Here is an 18,592-nt window from a genome sequence, read left to right as displayed (position 1 = left end):
CAGCAAAGGAAACCCAAAACAAAATGAAAAGACAGGGCACAGAATGGGAATAAATATTTGCAAATGAAGCGACTGACAAGGGATTAATCTCCAAAATTTGTAAACACCTCTTGGAGCTCAAAACCAAAAAACAAACAACCCCATCAAAAAGTGGGCAGAGGATCTAAACAGACAGTTCTACAAAGAAGACATACAGATGGCCAAAGAACACATGAAAAGATGTTCAACATCACTCATTATTAGAGAAATGCAAATTAAAACTACTATGAGATAACACCTTACCCCGGCCCGAATGGGGTCATCAAAGTCTACAAGCAATAAATGCTGGAAAGGGTGTTGAGAAAAGGGAACCCTAGTACACTGTTGGTGGGAATGTAAATTGCTGCAACCACTGAGTATGGAGATTCCTTAGAAAACTAAAAATAGAATTACCATCTGATCCAGCAATCCCACTCCTGAGCATCTATCCAGAGAAAACCATGACTCAAAAAGATACATGTACTCCATTGTTCATTGCAGCATTATATACAATAGCAAAGACATGGAAACAACCTAAATGTCCATCAACAGAAGAGTGGATAAAGAAGATGTACATATATATACAATGGAATATTACTCAGCCATTAAAAAGGAAAGAAATAATGGCATTTGCAGCAACATAGATGGATCTAGAAATTATACTAAGTGAACTTAGACAGTAGACACCAGTGTCATATGCTATCACTTACATGTGAAATCCAAAAAAATGACACAATGAACTTCTTTGCAGAAGAGATACTGACTCACAGACTTTGAAAACTTATAATTTCAAAAGGAGACAGGTTGGGGGATGGGCTGGGCTGGAGGTTTGGGATGGAAATGCTATGAAATTGGGTTGTGATAATCATTGTACAACTGTAAATGAAATAAAACTCGAGTTAAGAAAAGGGAGCATTATTTTCTATAATGAGCCTTGTAAGACTAAGTTTTTAAGTTTTATAAATGTATGACTTCTAAAAATAAAAATAAATGAAAAAAAATTCCTACTAGGTAGGGAACTTCAAAACCTGTCAAAACTACACTGATAATGGCTCTAAAATAAACATGTCCCTTAAGACAGTGTGGAGACAAGAAAGAGCTAAAGGTCTTACAACTACTAGGAAGGATATTTCTACTGGGACACAAGCAGCAGTTTAAAAAAGCATCTATCACATTGTATACAGTTGGCCAAATAGGACTTGTCCTTGATTTAGATATTTCAGACATGTAAGTCTTGGTTTAGTATAGTGGGAATTAGTTCTTTTTGTCTTTTCTTTTTTTTTTTTTTTTTGTCTTTTTTGTTGTTGTTGTTGTTGTTGCTATTTCTTGGGCCGCTTCCGTGGCATATGGAGGTTCCCAGGCTAGGGGTTGAATTGGAGCTGTAGCCACCGGCCTACGCCAGAGCCACAGCAACGCAGGATCCGAGCCGCGTCTGCAACCTACACCACAGCTCACGGCAACGCCGGATCGTTAACCCACTGAGCAAGGGCAGGGACCGAACCCGCAACCTCATGGTTCCCAGCCGGACTCATCAACCACTGCGCCGCGACGGGAACTCCGGAATTAGTTCTTTTAACAGGAAGGCTATAAATGAATTCTGGGAATGGGCAAAAATTATTTGCACCTATAAGGAACATTTCTCTTATTCCTGCTTTATGTCAAGTTCTTTATGGTAGTTATAAGACACATATCTTTTTAGACCAGATATACTGCAAATCTTCTACGACTACCAGTTTGGCATATTGACGTCACAAGTATTTAAATAACCCTGCCAAGTCTCTAAACAGGTTTTTAAGCAGCTAATAACCTAGAAAAATGAACAATAGTTAGAGACCTAACAGAATTACAAATAGAAGAAAATCTAAGTTGAAGAAGAATGAGGAATACATGGAAACCAGCCAGAGATCTGAAGCCAAAGAACTGAAAGATCAAATAATTCTTCTCTAAAAGGAGAGAGAAAAAAAGTGGAGTTGAAAGTTTAAATAAAAACAGAAAAATCATTTTTTCCAAAGAAAGTTATATATATAGCTATATATATATATCTTTATAGAAAAAGTAAGACTGCCCTAAATTATCTGCCCTGATGCCAAGAAAATAACTAAAGTAAATTTCTGATTGCTGTGCATTATATAAACACATGTGCAAAGATGTTTAGGAAAGTTTAATAGATAAATTTACATGTTCTCAGTTTGAGAAAGTATATCAGATCCACCCAAAGTGCTTTTTTTGGGAGAAAAAGTCCTTTCCACCCATCCCCACCAGAGGAGGGATCATAATCTGGAGTAGAAGGGGCCTTAATATTGAAAAGTCTCCTCAGAAATTCAGATTTCCTGCTTAAGAGTTAACTCATTTAATTGGTGATTTACTAGGTCTGTGAAAAGATAAGAGTAGGTAGGTAGATGATAGATAGATAGATAGATAGATAGATACATAGATACATAGATAGATAGATACATAGGTAGATAGGAAAATTCACTTTGGGAAGACTCTATTATTCTTGAAGTGGGAGAAGCTGCTTAACTGGGAAGGGTTCCCAGTCACATACTGGACTTCTTTGGGAGTGAAGGCTGCCTCCTAGTCAAAGAGCCCCTGGGAATGAGGAAAGGTTTAGTACTGGAAGAGGAGGAAGGAGGTTAGTTCTGAGACTGGTAGCTGAAAGGGAACATTTCTCCAGGTTGGCAGCCAATATTGCAAAGATCCTGGTGTGTCCTGGAAGGAAACTTCCTCATCTCTGCACAGATTTCTTTCCTTTCCTTTTTGCTACAGAAGGACCTAAAAAGATTAGACAAAGCTGAGAATGGGAACTCGGAAGGAGTTTTCCTGGCTTGAGAGAAAAGGGGAGGAGGAAAAGGTAAGGATGAGAGAGCTGTCTGTTCTGTGTTCAGGCCTGATGCCAAGGAGAAGTGAGAAGGCCACTGTGGGTGTTGTCTCTCAGGGCCTACTGGTTTGCAGAAGGGACTAGGCTCTGGGAGCCTGTGAGGGATGGTTGGGTGATAAGGGGCACTCCCCATAATCAGGATATTTCCACCAGGAGACTGGGTGCAGAGCAGGGAATGGCCGCTATCTAAGAATACCTTTGAAGAGTTTACCCCTGCAGGCAACTCCTTTCTGAATGTCAGTGCTTGAGGGTAGAGGTGGGAGAAGGAAAGCAAACAGATTCCTGACTGAAGGGAATCAGGAAGAGAAGGTTTATCCTGGCCTCTCAAGTGTTGGGGGGTCTAGGGTGGGGGTGCCTGGACTGTCTGGCTGCTCAGGGCCAAGGAGGATCTGGTTATAGGCTCAGCTGAACAAGCTTCTCCCCTATGTGTCCTTCTGCCATCACCACCCCCAGTCATGACAAAAAGCAAAAACAACAAACCCTAAAACAAATACCCTCTGCTCCAAGCTCTGTGCCTCCGCTGTGAGACATGGCAGTGGGTGACCAAGTGTGCAACAATTACCCATTTCTTATCCTTCATTTTGTCTTTACCCAACTTGAATTTGGCCTCTTCTCCTCCTCCACATGGGACCCTGAACTTGGCCCCAAATCTGAGCAAACACTAAAGTGCAGAACACTGCTGTCTGCTTTTTTGTCAGTTTATTCCCCAAATCGGTGGACCATGTCAAATCAGTTGGTCACGCATGGGTTTACTCCCTCTTATCCGCCCAGGTCTCCCTTACTGCTTATGCCCCTTACCATACCTAATTCTGATTCTGTTTGATTTTGAGACACTTGCAGATTTGTAAGATCGGGGCTCTCTCCCTTTTGCAACAGTCTTTTTAAATTAAAGTCTTTCCTATTTAAGTAAATCTGGATTTTTCTCTGGATGACTGTAGCTAAGAGTGATCCAGACTAAGTTTGAGCCCCCAGTGATGGGGAGGGAAGGCTTGGGGCGGGGGCATTTGTCTTTCTCTTTAGAAAGGTGAGGAGGCCTGAAAAGCATGTAACTTTCTAAAGGAGAATTAACTTCTAAATAAGGAGGTTCGGGGATTGCGCTGTAGGGGCCGCTGGCTGGGCAAGGGAATTGGTTGAAAAACCCTGTTTCAGTGATCACAGATAGGAGCCAGGGTGTGCTTCGGGTCAGTTTTCGAGAGGAGGAGTGAGGGGTGGGACAGGCGAGGGCATGAGTAAAAGGTACGTGAAGAGTTACTAGAAACCGCTTGTGTGGGCGAGCTAAGGGTGGGGGAGGTGAAGGGTGGTCTCAGAGCCTCCGTACCCCGAGGTAATGGAGCCGCGGCTGCGGCGGCTAGAGCAGCAGCCGCAACAGCGAGCGGGATGGAGTTAGGACCGCTCGGAGCGCCCAGGTCTCGAGGTAGTATAAGGTTTGCAATCCTTCCACTTGCTGGCAGTTGCAGAAGAAGATCTGCTTTTAAGTGAAACGTACATGCCACCTCTCCGAGGGCTGAAGCTTCCCCCGGCTTGCTTCTTCCTTTCTCTTCTCTGGCGCTCGCGCTCACTCTTTAATTCGTACGCGCCCCTAAGTTTGCAGAGAGCTCGCTGCCCTCTCGGAGCCGGGTCCGGCTGGGCGCCGCGGGCGGGGGCGGGGAGCCCGGGAACCGCAATCCAGAAGCATCGTGGGCCATGTATATTTCATCAAATGGACTTTGGGTGCGTCGCGTCTCGCAGCCATCAACGCTATGTGCAGTGACATTTCTGACTTGAGTGGAGGAATGCGCGAAGGAAGCCCGGGCGAAACTGGTACTAGAGGATCTTCTTGGCGCCAATGCTAATTGTCCTGATTTATGTCCCTTCTGACTAAGCTCCACGTCTTCATCTGAAATAAAATGAAAGCTGTGCCGAGCGGGGTAGAACCGCCGGGCCGCTGGTTCTGATCCCTGGGAATCAGGAAATCTTCCTGCAGCTTAAAAAAATTAAAAAAAAAAAAAAAGATAGAGGGAAAAAATAGAAATAGAAAAAAAAAATCCCTCAGTAAAAGTTTAAGGCGAGAAGTGGCAGAGGCAGTGGCACGAGGAGGCGCGGAGGAGAGCCGGCAAGCGGAGGACTGGGCTGGCGAGACCTCCTGAAGGCTGCAATTTCATTATTAATATCAGTATATTTTTGGAGGGAGAGGCACCTTTCTCATCCTCTCTTCCTCTCCGCCCACCCCTATTCCCTCCCCCTCATCTACCTGTCAAAGTCACTGATCTTTTGCATTTTGGAAGAGGACGTCAACGGGAAGGAATTCCCCCTCTCCGCTAAGGCTCCGAGAGGGGGCGACGCACAGGAGGCTCCCCCCGGGGCCGGAGGCGAAGGTAATTAAGCGGTGGGGAGTGGCGGGCAGGCGCCGGGCTCCGGGTCCGCGGGGTCCTCTTCCGCCGCGGGCCAGGCGCAACCGGGACTCCGGGGGTGCGGCGGTGGGGCGGCGGTGCCCGAGTCCACACCCTCAGCTCTCCAGCACCGCACGCGCCTCGGAGGAGGCTCGGTGGTAACCGCCGCCGCCGCCCGCCCAGCGCCGCCCGGGGCTCCGCTGCTGCGGCCGCCGCCTGAGGCGCACCAGGCTGGGCTGGGCCGCCGCCCCGCGCCGTCGGCTGGGCTCCCGCCCGGGGCCCCACGGTGAGTGCCTCCGGCTTCTCTTTCCCGCAGCGACCCGCACGTCCTGCCTCGGCCCCTCTTCCCCCCGGCTTTCCCCCTCCCTTCCTCCTGACTCCCCCACCCCACCCCACCCCCCAGCGCAATCCACAGGCGGGAGGGCAGGCTTGGGGTGGGCGAGGAACTTTGTGAAGCGCCTTAAGGAGGCAGCGCGCAGAGGCTCTGCGCGCACACTCCCCGCACACTCTCACACCCACACACAAGTCTTCCTGGTGTGCGCCCTGGGCGGGTTACGTGTCTGTGTGTTGTACTCAGTGCCTGGGCGCGGGGTGGGTGCTTCCATCGACGGACTCACAGACACACAGCTCGCTTCCCACCGCCCCCCCCGCCCCCGACCACCACAACGCAATGGAGGGTTCTTTTTTTTTCTTTTTTTCTTTCTTTCCTTTTTTTCTTCCCCTTCATTTGCCAGTTGTCCTTGCTTAGGGAGAAAACTTGCCCTCTTACCGGCTCTGTGGAACTGGTGGCCATACTGAGCTTTTGAAGTTCCTTTCTTTTAATCTCCTTTATTGGTGCGAGATTAAAGCTTTACTATCCCATGTTGTGCAGCTGGGGAGAAGGGAAAATTGAAAAAGGGAAAGACTTGGTGTAGGAATGCTTTTGGAATATTTTTTCAGATTCTATATTGGCATTGCATTAATCGGTTGATGGATTCGGCTAGGGACATTGAATTGCACTCCTGTATGGATCTGTGGACATCTATATACAATACAAATAATACTGAATATTATTAGGCCCAAAATAACCAATTAAGTGATTCATACAAGGGAAAACTTAGATAAAGAAAGAAACTGCGCCCTCTGCTGTTTATTTTGGTAGCCTCACTGGGGACTTTTTTCTTTTTCTCCCCCCAGAAATGCACTTAGGATGGTTGTAATTTACTGGGTAGGAGAGGAAAATTCCTAGCGGGGGGCGGGTTTAAGAACTTTATTTGGAAAAGTCGGAAGTTGCGTTTCTATCTTCACATCAGGTATAGATTTCCAGAGAGCTTTTATCCCCGGCTTTTATTCCCCCCTCCCTTCTTCCCAAGGAATGGTAATGGAGCCACTCATAACAGTTTGTCAATCTTTGGAATGGAAAATTCTGAGTAAGATTCAGAATTCCATAAACATGTGGTGTATCTGGCAATGGATTTGCTTTAGAAGGCCCTATTTTACGAGTGAAAAATACTAAAAGGTTCCTTTTATAATTGGAAAAAAACCCCAGAACAGTTCTAACAAAATGTATTCTAGTGTACTTAATGGCTAAGCTTGTTAGAAAAAGTTTTCTATAAATTCTCTTTTTTTTTTTTTTTTTGCAGTAGGGGCTAGTTTTTTTCTGATTTGTCCAGTCCTTGAGAGCATCTCTAACCTTTGGGTATTAGCAACCCTCGGTTTTATTAAGTATTTTGAACTGTCACTTAGAACGCCTCACACCTGCCTGCTCCCCCTTTTTTCTTTGGCAAAGGAAAGTCAGCTCAATAACTGCCCAAGATTCTTTTGGAAGATAAGTAACTTTCAGTTTTTCATTAATATGAAATTTGGATCTTTGCATGTGGATCAGAATGCAAAGAAAAATTGCCTCAAGTGTTTCACACAGAATGTTGTTCCAGCTTACATGCATAAGAGGTACATTTCTTCTTCTTTTCTGGATGCCATGAGATAAGATCTATTTCACCACTGAAGACCAACAGGAGGGAATTCAAAATTCCATGTAGTTGGCTATAATTTTGGTGGCACTTCCTATTGCAAAATTAAAAGGGAAATCTTAACATTTTGTAAGAAAACAGTTGATTTTATATGCACATAAAGCTATTTTTTCCTGTTGAGATTGTCGGTTTGTTAGCTTTCACCGGGTATGTGTTAAAGTGATTCAAGTTAGCTTTTTTAAAAGAAGGCTAATGTATTTTGCAGTATCCTTTTGTATATTTGTAAGTGATGCACATACCTGTCTTTGCCTCTGTTGTTATTCTGAAAAAACATCAAGTAATAATGTTCAAAAAATTAAACTGTTATATACTTAGTTGATATGTTTTCTAAGTATTGTAAATATTTGGACAAAGAGTTTTAGCGTTATGAAACACCAAGTCACTTGGAAATAGAAAATTTCATACAATTCAGAAAATCAGTGATAGGTTAACAGAAAATGTATGTGTATGTATGAATTATAGGTCAGTAAGAGATTTAGCATACTTTTAAAAATAATTTTATCTTAAGAATCCAGAGTTTTGTTTCAAAACTTCAGGTGGATGTAGATTTTCTCAAATGTCTATTTGAAACTTTGGATTTCTGAACTTCCTTACATGACAATGACAGATTTGTTGTTCTATATTAATGAGGCTGTTTATTTATTCTAGACTTAACTGATTCTGAAATAATTTTGTGAATTATCCCATCCCCAAACATCTTACAAAATCTATGCTATCTAATTTCCCTAATCATTATTCTCTTAGTGAAAACGGAGAGCTTTCAGATACTAAGGTGTGCTATTTGGTTTTATTAAGGTTCTCATGATAGACAGTTGCTCATAATACCCAATCAAGTATGAATAAAATATGCCAATGATGTTGCAGTACCTGTTAAATTCCTTATATCTTGAAAGACAGCTAAAAAAGTATAGAAGCAAATGTGTCCCATTAAGATAACTAAAAAACTATTTCTTCACAGCAAATAAGTAAATGCAAAGATCTTTCAGTATAAAATATCTCATCTAATCAATCTCATTATGACAGTGTTGGAAGCTGCTAATTTTGATAGGTTATGGAATTTGGATATGTCTTTATTTCCTTATATTTTTCACTCAATGGAATATGATTATAGTCAGTGTTCTTTTTGTTCCTTCCCATTCAGAAACATGCATATTTATAAAATTCTTTATGTCTGTGAGAAATGAGTCAATAGCTGTCTATTTCAGGTGCCCCTGAAGAGCTGAGTATTTATGGAATAAATAGCCTACTACCACCACCCCCACCTCCTAGTGAGATTATATAATAAAACAAATACTGAGAGCCAGCTAGAGTTAGTGGATTTACTGTCAATATTTTTGTCTCAGTTGATGAAATTGGCAATTGTTTTTGGAATTTAATTGTCTATAATTTTGATCATTATTACTTCCATGTAATATTTGGGAGGCTTCTTTTCTGATGAAAGAAAGGATTTGTGAAATGCCTTCTGCAAAATTAACCCAAGATAGAAGGGAATTAACTACAGAATCCTGGAAAAAGTTACGTTTCTTATATGCAAAACCATATTATAGCACATTTTAGTCCAGATCAGTAACATCTGTCAAATTGAGGGTATGACATAATTTTATATTTTCATGTTGGTTTCATAGATTTATATACCAGTCAGAGGTCATTGGAGTACTCATAGCGTATTAATGGGTATTTATATCAAAGAAGACTTCCCAGTCCCTTAGTGCACAGGTAGAGATGATGGCACTGTTTGATTACAGTGAGTTCTCAAGGTTCACAAAGTAAAGAACTAGAACTGGGCTGCCCAGAGCTCTTCTGAAGCTGCTCACATTTAGTGATACAAATTCACCTGAGACATATTCAAAGCCAACGTTACTTGGCAATTCGTTCAGTTATGGGCAAGAAGGGATTAGTTTAGTATATTAAACCCCCAGATCTGTCATTGACTGTCCTTCTCATAATCGGTTTGCCTGGATATTTGCTGTGATGACCTAGCTTTTAAGAAGCTATTGATGATTTTAACCTGCTTGAAAGCACAGCCAGATGGGAAGTGGTGCCATTAGGTAATAGAGTGTTAAAGGGTAAAAAAATTCTATTTTTAAATCATTTTAGTTTCTTGGAAACCTCATAATTATACTTTAATAGAAAATTCCTGGTTTTGACAGAAGCTTCTTTTCCATTGTGTGCCATGGAACTTCATAGATTTAATTTCTTATGAGTTTTCAATTGAGAGGATTTTCTTTGAAGTGTTTGTGGCGCTGAAACGTAAGGAAATCCTGATGTGAAGGATACATTCTAAGTGATGCTACAAACATAAAAATTGAAATGAAATCAAATAATTATGTTAAAGAACAGCTTAGTGACCCTCTGCTCCTGATCTGTAATATGCTGTGGTCAATATCTTTTTCTGTGTCAATGGGAGCTCATTAAATGTAAATTCTGCAGACTAACTGAGCCATGCCATATTAGTGCTTGCCAAAGCTTGACATTTTTAATACATTAATAATATGTCTGTAATGTAATGGAAAACTATTAATCACAACTGGTTATGTGCCAGAAATTTAAGCTATAATTGGCTGCTTCTTGTCAAGAATGTCTGTCGCACAGTCCTGCAACTGCCTAATATTCAAATGTCTTGCACTCCTCTGCGTTTTTCTTTGTCAGTTTTCTAAATTCGATCAATGGTGTAGTCCATAATTCTCTGTAATGACCATCATTATAATTCTGGTGTACTCTAATGAGAATTCGTTACAATGGGATCACTGTTGTGTCAGGAAATAGTAACAGGTTCCCATAAATTTCCTTGGTGCTGAAATTTTTAGCACACATGTATATGGACATCCTGTATTTTGTGATTCACGTGAGGCAAAATGTGCGTGAAGACAGTAGCCAAGAATAAATAGATTAGGGGGATGATATTTATTATTTTTAAAAAGTGACAATCTCAGGGAGGATTCAAATGTATCTTGAAGGTCATATTTCAAAAATAATATTAAAAATTAACTTGTACTCAGTTCAAACTCAGAGCAGTTCATTTCAGGTCTTCAAGAGCGTATGGTTCTTGATAAATACATTGCTTTGTATTTGAAACTCAGAATTTAAGTTAATAATTTCTGGTATAGTAGATTTCACACTGCTTCACTTATAATCCCCACTCCCCATCGCCCCCCCCCATGAAAATGTTTGTTCTTGTTATAATAAAGTAGTAAACACAGTTGAAAAGTGCATCTAGAATATGTACTTTTGTGTTATAGTAATACCCTTTCACACTGCTAATTGTCAAAATGTTGGATATTTCTGAAAATATCAACTTAAAATTACTAATGAATCTGAAAAAAGCAGAAGGCTATAATAGCCACAACACATGCTTCCCTGTGATTTTTTTCTTTTTGGTTTAAGATTTCAAAATGTACTGAACACAATATAATCTTTATGTTACAAGGAGGCAGATTCAAATCTGTAGTTTATACATGTTTAGACAAACTGCTAATTATTGCTTCATAGGAACTCAAATATTCAACACTTTTCCTAATAAAAAATATCACAAATTGCAGCAGTATGATAACATTTTATGAATTGAATATAATGAAAATTGCACTTGCATCCATAAAGCAATTATTATAAATTACTTTGCTATGGAAACACAATTCAACCATCTGTTGGCATTTCATAGTCTCTGAGGCTTAGTTCATTTTAAGATGGTACTTTATTTAAATATAGTGAATTCCTTTTATAAGATTGTTTGAGGATAGTGAACTTCCATATTTAAACTGCTTAGTGTGAATTGAAGGGTCTATAATGGTATTTCCTAAGTCTGTAGGCTTTTTTGTTCTTTTACATTAAAAAAAAAGGTTAATTATTGGGACTGACAATATGAACCAGCTAATTAAGCACATATACTTTTCTACACCTAGATTCCGACTGTTACCATTTGTGTAGATATGGACAATGATTGCTGAAGAGAAAAGTTGCCAGTTAAACTCACCAATAACTTGTACCCATGGATATGTAGGCTGCATTATCAGTTAATCAGAAGTACTTTTAAACAGTAATTTTTATTTTCTCTTAGAATTAGTGCCATATTATTCTGCTTCATGGCCTGTTAACTCACCCTCAGCTATTTTTATATGTGCATTTTAAATTGTGCGTTTTACTACAGAGCTTTTAGTTTTAAAGCAGCGTATAATATTCGCCTTTGGGACAAATTCTCTTCTTCTGTTACAGAAAGTAGCTGCAAATGCAGATGTAATGGCTATAAAAAGATGTAAGAAAACAAAATTCTTATGAAAGGAAAATTTGCTCCTTTGGCTTTATTTTTGAGTAGTTTTTTCAGAGCCAAGTTATCTTTATCACTAAATGCAACTAAACAAAAGATGCTAAATTCTTCCAATATAATAAGCAAGTCCAAAGGGACAGGCTGGTGCCAACAGTGCCGATTTTCACTCCAGTTAACAAAAGCTAAGAAATGTACAAGGAATCTGGAGATTCTTAGGGTCTCTTTGCCAAGAGACAAAAGGCATACAAGTAGTTGTCACTTCTTTGTCATTGTTATAAAAGCTCTCATTTTCCCCATTGTTCTCCTGGAAGACTGTCTAGCACTGCAGTATATGAGAAGTGTTTAAATCTAGCTGCTTGCTCTCAGTTTTGTCAAGATGGAAATGTAATTTTTGAAGCGAAAACCTGTAACTCACCTGAAACACCAACATCTGTCTTTGTTATGGAAGAGTTAAATCCTTTGTATCGAAATTCTCCCCAATGTGAATGATTTCTGTGGTTTGCTCATTCTAGCAAATCAGCTGAGTAAAGGTTATCCATATTACACCAATTTGCTTTATATTGCATCAAACCTCCCAAATGTCAACATAGCACACATTTCATAATGCATTGATTCTGGGACAATAACTCTTACTCTTCTTGTTTCTAAAAGGGTGTTGGTGCCAGAAGAAAAGAATGATTGATGGGAAGCAGATGCCGGGCTACAGACACTCATCCTTTTGCTTCAGATACTGATACCTCAGTGTGTCTGAGCATCCCTTGTGAGCTGTGAGCATCGAGGATCTACCAGGGTTATTGGATGTACAATAGGAGAGCCATCACTTTACTAAATCATTACCTGCTACTGGACATCTTTTACCAGAACCAAACTAGACCCAAGTCTAATAGATATGTTCTAGGACAACGAAAACGCTGCAAGTCCTTCTTAATGCCTAATGCACAAGTATGCTAGGCTTCCACCAAAGTCCTCAATATACCTGAACACGCACAATTTCTGAACCCTCCACTTTTAGTTTTGGAATCTACTTTGAAGTCTCATCCTCTTTTGTTTTAATATACAGACCTACCACCATAGAGACATAGATGCACATGTAAAATAGAAACCACAGATAAGTAAGCCCTGCTTTAGTTACCACAAAGATTGCCAAGAATTTAGAGATGTATTTGTCAAGATTCCTGTCAATTCATGCCCTGTGGGTTACAGTGTCCTCGGTGATGCAGCCCTACCCCTTGGTGTGGGGACATTATGATGTGTGTAAGACTCAGATTTACACAGAAGAAGGGAAAGTTTGGGATTACATGGCCTGTCAGCCAGAATCCACAGACATGACAAAATATCTGAAAGTGAAACTGGATCCTCCAGACATTACCTGTGGAGACCCTCCGGAGACATTCTGTGCAATGGTGAGACAACCTTTTTGAATAGAATATTTCGTATTGAGTGTGGGTGTGTTGTATATGCATACAAATGTGGTGAGTATAAAGATTCAACTCAGGCAATGAGCTGAGTCTGCAGGTGGCAGATTTGTGCTAACAGGCTAGCTTCCTTCTCAGCGGAGGCCTGCACCACCTGGAATTACAGTTTGCACAGCGTGATTGATGCATTGGAACTTACCTTCCACTTTCCTGCAAAACCAAAGGTTTCACTGTGACAAGTGCACTGAATATAAATTATAAAAGAAAAAGTCCAACTAAAGGTTAAATTTCAGATTTGGGATTGGGAATATGACTAGGCCATATATGATGTGGTAAGGATAAAATCCTGTGGTAAGCCAACTTTAAAAACAGAAAGGTTTCGGAATTCCTGCCGTGGCTCAGCAGAAACAAATCCGACTAGGAACCGTGAGGTTGTGGGTTCGATCCCTGGCCTTGCTTAGTGGGTTAAGGATCTGGCGTTGCTGTGAGCTGTGGTGTAGGTTACAGTTGTGGCTTGGATCCTGAGATGCTGTGGCTGAGGCCTAGGCTGGCAGCTGTAGCTCCAACTGGACCCCTAGCCTGGGAACCTCCATATGCCAAGAGTGCAGCCCTAAAAAAAAAAAAAAAAAAATACAAAACACAAAGGTTTTTTCACCTACGTAAGGCCAGTCCCAGTTCCATAGTTCAAGGCTAGAATGTAGATAACATGGTTTTCCTCGTTAGGAAACTGCTGTGATTTAGAAATCCTTGGTTAGGACACCAGTGAGAAAAGCAGAGGAGGAGACAGGGGCTAAAGCCTCATGGAAGCTTTTTCACAAGAGTCTTGTTTATCAACTTATGCAGCTTCTTATTTTCAAGGGTTGTGGTTTTCTATAGAGAATGTTGAAAACATGTTTGCTGAAAAGTAATGACATTGCACATGTAAATTCAAGTACTATCTTTTTGATAGGCAAAGTTAGAGAATTTCTTGTTTTCATAGTTGATATGTCTTTTTCTTTGCGGAAAGGTAGACGCTATGAAAAAAGGTAACATTGGAGCAACATGTTGAATTTTAAAAGTGTTGCTGTAAATTTAAGATATTAGTAAAGAGTTTGGTGATTAAAATGATGTAAAGCAATGTAAAGAATTCAGACAGTGGGTTCTCCGGTTTGTTGTTATTTCTTATTATGGGTGGTCTATATTTGATGTAGGAACTGTGATCCCATTTTTCTCCACACAACAGATGTAATCGTATGGCAGATTTTAATAATATTCTTACCTGACTTTATTATCTTGAACCTGGCCTGGCATTTTCAGGATAGTGAAACTATTAATCAAAGTAGCATCTGTTCACAGTCCCCAGTGAGTTAAATTAGCATAAGATCATCTTAGACCTAGCACTGTAGAAAAGGTTTTGTAACAGGAAACAATTTTGAGCAATAAAGAGTGTTTTCACCTAAAAGCTAAGGGCTTGCCATTTTTCAGAAGTGCCTTTGGGGACTGGTTTGAATTATAGTCTAAACCTGATTTTGTGGAGAGTGAGAAAAAAAGCTTGGCTATTAGGTGTCACTATGACTAAAGTGCCCTGAAAGACTAAATATTTCAAAGAAAGGACCCGTCTCTCTGGGAAACAGGTGTGTGCTTTTGCAAAGAAGTTGCCTTTTAGAAACCAGAGGCTTCCAGAAGAGGAGTTTATTCAAACACATTAGGAAAACTGTAATAAATTTGTAAATGAGCTGGGACATTTATTGGCCTTATATATAAGGCTTTTAGTAATTTCTCATAAAAGGTTAAATTTAAGATCTCATTGCATATCTGGGGTGAAACTGCTGTTAAGGTGACAGCTGGTACAATCATCCACTCCTTGGCAGAGGATGAGTTCCGGGCCAACTCTTCATATTGTTAAGAACAACTCTAACTCTAGGTATTGGTTTGCACGTACTTGTAGCAATATGCCTCTTCTGGAATTGTTTAATAATTTGCGTATTTAAGTAAAATAGCAAAGATCCTTTTTCAGAGTGCTGTTTGGACTTGTGTAGGCCCTATATGTTGTATTCAATGTGGGATTTAAATGTGCAGCTTCCCTGATGTCAGCCTCTGGCAAGAGAATGCTTGCTCAGCACTGCTCCTGTCCATCATGTTGAAGGGTTTACTTGGTGTCTTCAGTATGTGTCTTTCTCCCATCATGAGTGGGAAAGGGCACATTATAGAACTTCTCATGCCTGCCGTTCACAGGCATGGTCTAAGGCCCTTAAATAAGCCAATTCCTACCAGTCCACTGGCTAAGTGATGTTAGAGACGAAAAGAGAAAAAAAATGGAAATGATACCTCCCAGCTTTTTCAAGTGTAATTAACCTGTATTTTATATGTATATATGAAAGTCCACAGGAAAGTGTTTTAAAAGGCTTCATCTTACTGTGATGCAGATATTCAGAAGCCTTGGTGAGTTTAAGCCTGTCATGGCACTGAATTGTTTTCCAAGGGAGAGTGTGAGGTTTATGAGATGTTACCTATCAATACTTAATTTGGACTCCTTAATATGCATTTCACTGGCATAACAGATTTAATCATCTGTCCTTTAAATGCGTACTTTGGGACTATTTGTATGCATGTTATATACCAGACCTAATATAGCAACACTTCCTCTCTGCAGTTTCAAATTTTCCATAAAACTCTTTGGTATAAGGGTTCCTGACATGAAGCTGTAAAGCTGTCTCAGGACGCTGTCATATCAGACTTGCTTAGGTGCTCCTTAGCCGGAGGTCTAATGGGAATCCATAGAGTCATTTGTGTTATGACTTTCATGTTCTCCCCGCCTTGACACATGCATCCATACCTGCTCCCTCAGAGTCGTTATGGCCTATTACATCAGGGCAGCTGCCACAGAAGCACAATCACAGCTTAGCCCTGATATGTAAATGTTTGCTTCAGAATGGTTTCAATAATCACCTGCTCAGTTAGCAACACCCTTATTAGCTGTGACTATAGCAATTCTGAGCACTGAGGGCACATTTGGTCAGAGAAATACCCTGTAATTCCCATAACCAATTTATCTCATAGAAAGTTGAAGTTCATTGGCAATGCATTGAGAGTCTGTGTTGTTGCTTTTTGCTTTGCCTCCATCATTATATGCCAGTGACAGTCCATGAATGCTGCATTTGCTTTAGAATGAAATATTAGGAAAAAAGGACCATATTTCATTTAACAGTAGATTTCTGCTTATTAAACCTGAATAACCTCCTTAATAACTCTTTAATGTCTAGTAATTTTAAATTGTTGTACAGGAATAGTATCAGCACTTTAAACACTAGTTTTATGGGAGAGTCTGCCATTTCTACTTTTGATAGTGGAATAGGGGAGTAGATACATAAATATATAAGTATAAATATATATGCATGAATTGTGTGTATTGAGACCATATTTTTTCTTTTTAATTTAATTTGATATATAACCTGTAAGTTGTTGATGGCTAAAAAAACTATTTTTGTTGAGAGGAAGAATCAGAAAGGTAGAAGGTTAAGCATTTTTTTAGGCTGGGATAACATGTTCATATAGATCATGTCCTTCCTTCAGCTACATAAAAGCTTCAGGTAGCACAGCTTTGTCAGAACACACAGATCATCTGGTGACTACAATTTGTTTCAATTTGCATAAAGAGCAAATAGGATGATCTGAACCTGTGCGTAAAGCTGAAGTGACAACACAAAGCTATGACTTGTTCTTTGTGTTTAGACAAACTTAGCTGTCATATCTCCACGCAACACCCCAGTGGCTTAAAAATGGCAAAATTATCTGCAATTATCTCCAGCCTGCAGCTAATTTTCTGGATAAGTTAAACAGAAGCTTTCAAAGGAAGCCTGGAGACGGAAGAAGTCATGGGCGTTTGTACAATTTATGGCGCAGAAGTGCTGATGATGGTAGAAATGTGAGCCCTTGAGTGCAGCTATGGATTTCAGAGCCAATCAAAACTAAATTAGGAAACAAAGATTATTAAAAAGTCTTCTGTGCATGTAATTTTGGCATAATATTATGAGGTGGACATTAAATGTGTCCCTTGGAGACCTTCGGCATCATTAATGCAGCACGCCTTTAATTACATGTAGACTCATATTACTAAAAAATGGAGAAAATAAAGTACTCTGAGGTGTAGTTAGCAACACCCTCATTATGTTTACTGAAATAATTAAAATAAAGGGTATAATTTTTCTAAATAAAATGTCAGGATTTGAAATGAAAATGGATTTTCTTTAGGAAATTTACTAATGCGTGCCTGTGTTCCTGATAGGCATTTATTCAAGCACCATAGCAGGACTATTAATGATCATTCCATATTGTGCTGTTTCTAGATAGACCTCTATTAGGAAAAAAATTAATTATTGTAAGCATTGTGGATAGAGCATATTTCATTATGTTCAAATGGAATTTACAGAAGTGGTGCAAAGCCTTCATGTTTTACAATTTTAAAGGAAATCAGTGGGATGAGTGAGTATGACGCATAGTCTCAGAGCTATCCATAACTTACATTTCTGATTTTATGTCAGTTCACGTTGCCATCTGGTGGCTATCAAGTGGCCTTTGAGAAGTTAATTTGATAAATATAGTTATATTTTCAATGGCAAGGCATTAATCAATTTTTCAAAAACTGGAAATGGCATTAACATATATAATAATCAAATAATCTTAAAAAATCCACCCTGTTCACATGAAACCTAATTTAATAAATGAATAACAGTGACATCTTTCATTTGAACTGATTTATCCCTTAATTATGCCAGAACGGAATTTTTAAAGACCTTCAGCTCCTTCATTATTAACACTTCATTGTTATTTAGCTCATTATTTAGACTTATTTCTTAGAAAAGTTTCGTTCATGTTTGCGCAGTTCACTGTTTGCAGTGAATTAAGTTCTACAGAGAGCAATCTTTCTGATAGTTCACTGTATCAAGTATTCCCTTTTTTGAGGAGCCTGCAAGAATTCCTTATTATCTATTGCATCAAGTCTAAAGTACCCTACCTAGATTTTATGTCTGGGTGTTTACAAGCTTATGTCTCATTATTTCCCGTCAGGACCCAATGGCATTTCCAGGGGATTTAAGATTAGACATCCGGTTGGAAGAGGACTGCTGGATTTGGACTGAGTCTGCATTGGCATAGCATGCATGGTTTATGGGGGAGGCCTTGAGGAGGGGTAGCTGATAAAGATTATGGTGAGGCTAACAAAACGTAAAGCTGCCTCATGTCATTCATTGTTTCCTGACAGTATTCTCGATGTGCACAAGTGCTCTTGTCTCTTGCACTAATGCACAACTATTACTCCAGCCTACTGTATGCAGAGTGAAGTGAATAGAGCATATAGCATGCTCAAAACCTGGTGGTGGTGGTGAGAATCAAAGTCAAATGACAGGAGTTCCAGTCGTGGCGCAGCGGAAACGGATCCAACTGGGAACCATGCGGGTTTGATCCCTGGCCTCGCTCAGTGGGTTAAGGATATAGGGTTGCCATGAGCTCTGGTGTAGGTCACAGACGCAGCTCGGATCTGGTGTTGCTGTGCCTCTGGCATAGGCCGGCAGCAACAGCTCCGATTAGACCCCTAGCCTGGGAACCTCCATATGCTGCAAGTGCTGCCTTTAAAAGACCAAAAAAAAGACAAAAACCCCAAAGCA

At 40.1% G+C, this 18,592-nt stretch overlaps 2 protein-coding genes across 11 annotated transcripts in view; both read left to right on the top strand.

Annotated features, from left to right (window-relative positions):
* The first annotated feature begins 4,635 nt into the window (after window positions 1-4,635).
* On the top strand, window positions 4,636-12,326 carry LOC146404214 (uncharacterized). Its single transcript, XM_085020982.1, has 3 exons — window positions 4,636-4,696; window positions 5,260-5,551; window positions 12,187-12,326. Exons 1-3 carry the CDS (start codon window positions 4,636-4,638, stop codon window positions 12,215-12,217), a joined length of 384 nt encoding a protein of 127 aa, XP_084877108.1. The 3' UTR covers window positions 12,218-12,326.
* Window positions 12,187-18,592, top strand: part of NTNG1 (netrin G1) — a 319,109-nt gene continuing 312,703 nt past the window's right edge. For 8 of the 10 annotated variants that reach the window (XM_021090119.2, XM_085023799.1, XM_085023796.1 and 5 more), the window contains exon 1: window positions 12,187-12,938. In XM_021090119.2, the coding sequence (XP_020945778.1) occupies window positions 12,693-12,938 (246 nt within the window). In that variant the 5' untranslated portion in view covers window positions 12,187-12,692. The remainder of the gene's footprint in view (window positions 12,939-18,592) is intronic. The other 2 variants (XM_085023794.1, XM_085023793.1) reach the window with 1 other exon arrangement.

Source organism: Sus scrofa, chromosome 4 (genome assembly GCF_054392235.1).
Source record: "Sus scrofa isolate SSC_HxYL_T2T_F1_AM1 chromosome 4, Sscrofa_HxYL_maternal_Yorkshire_Landrace_v2.0, whole genome shotgun sequence".
In the NCBI taxonomy this organism is placed as follows: domain Eukaryota; kingdom Metazoa; phylum Chordata; class Mammalia; order Artiodactyla; family Suidae; genus Sus; species Sus scrofa.
The sequence above is the reverse complement of the archived record's forward strand: the minus strand, read 5'-3'. Positions and strand labels throughout refer to the sequence as shown.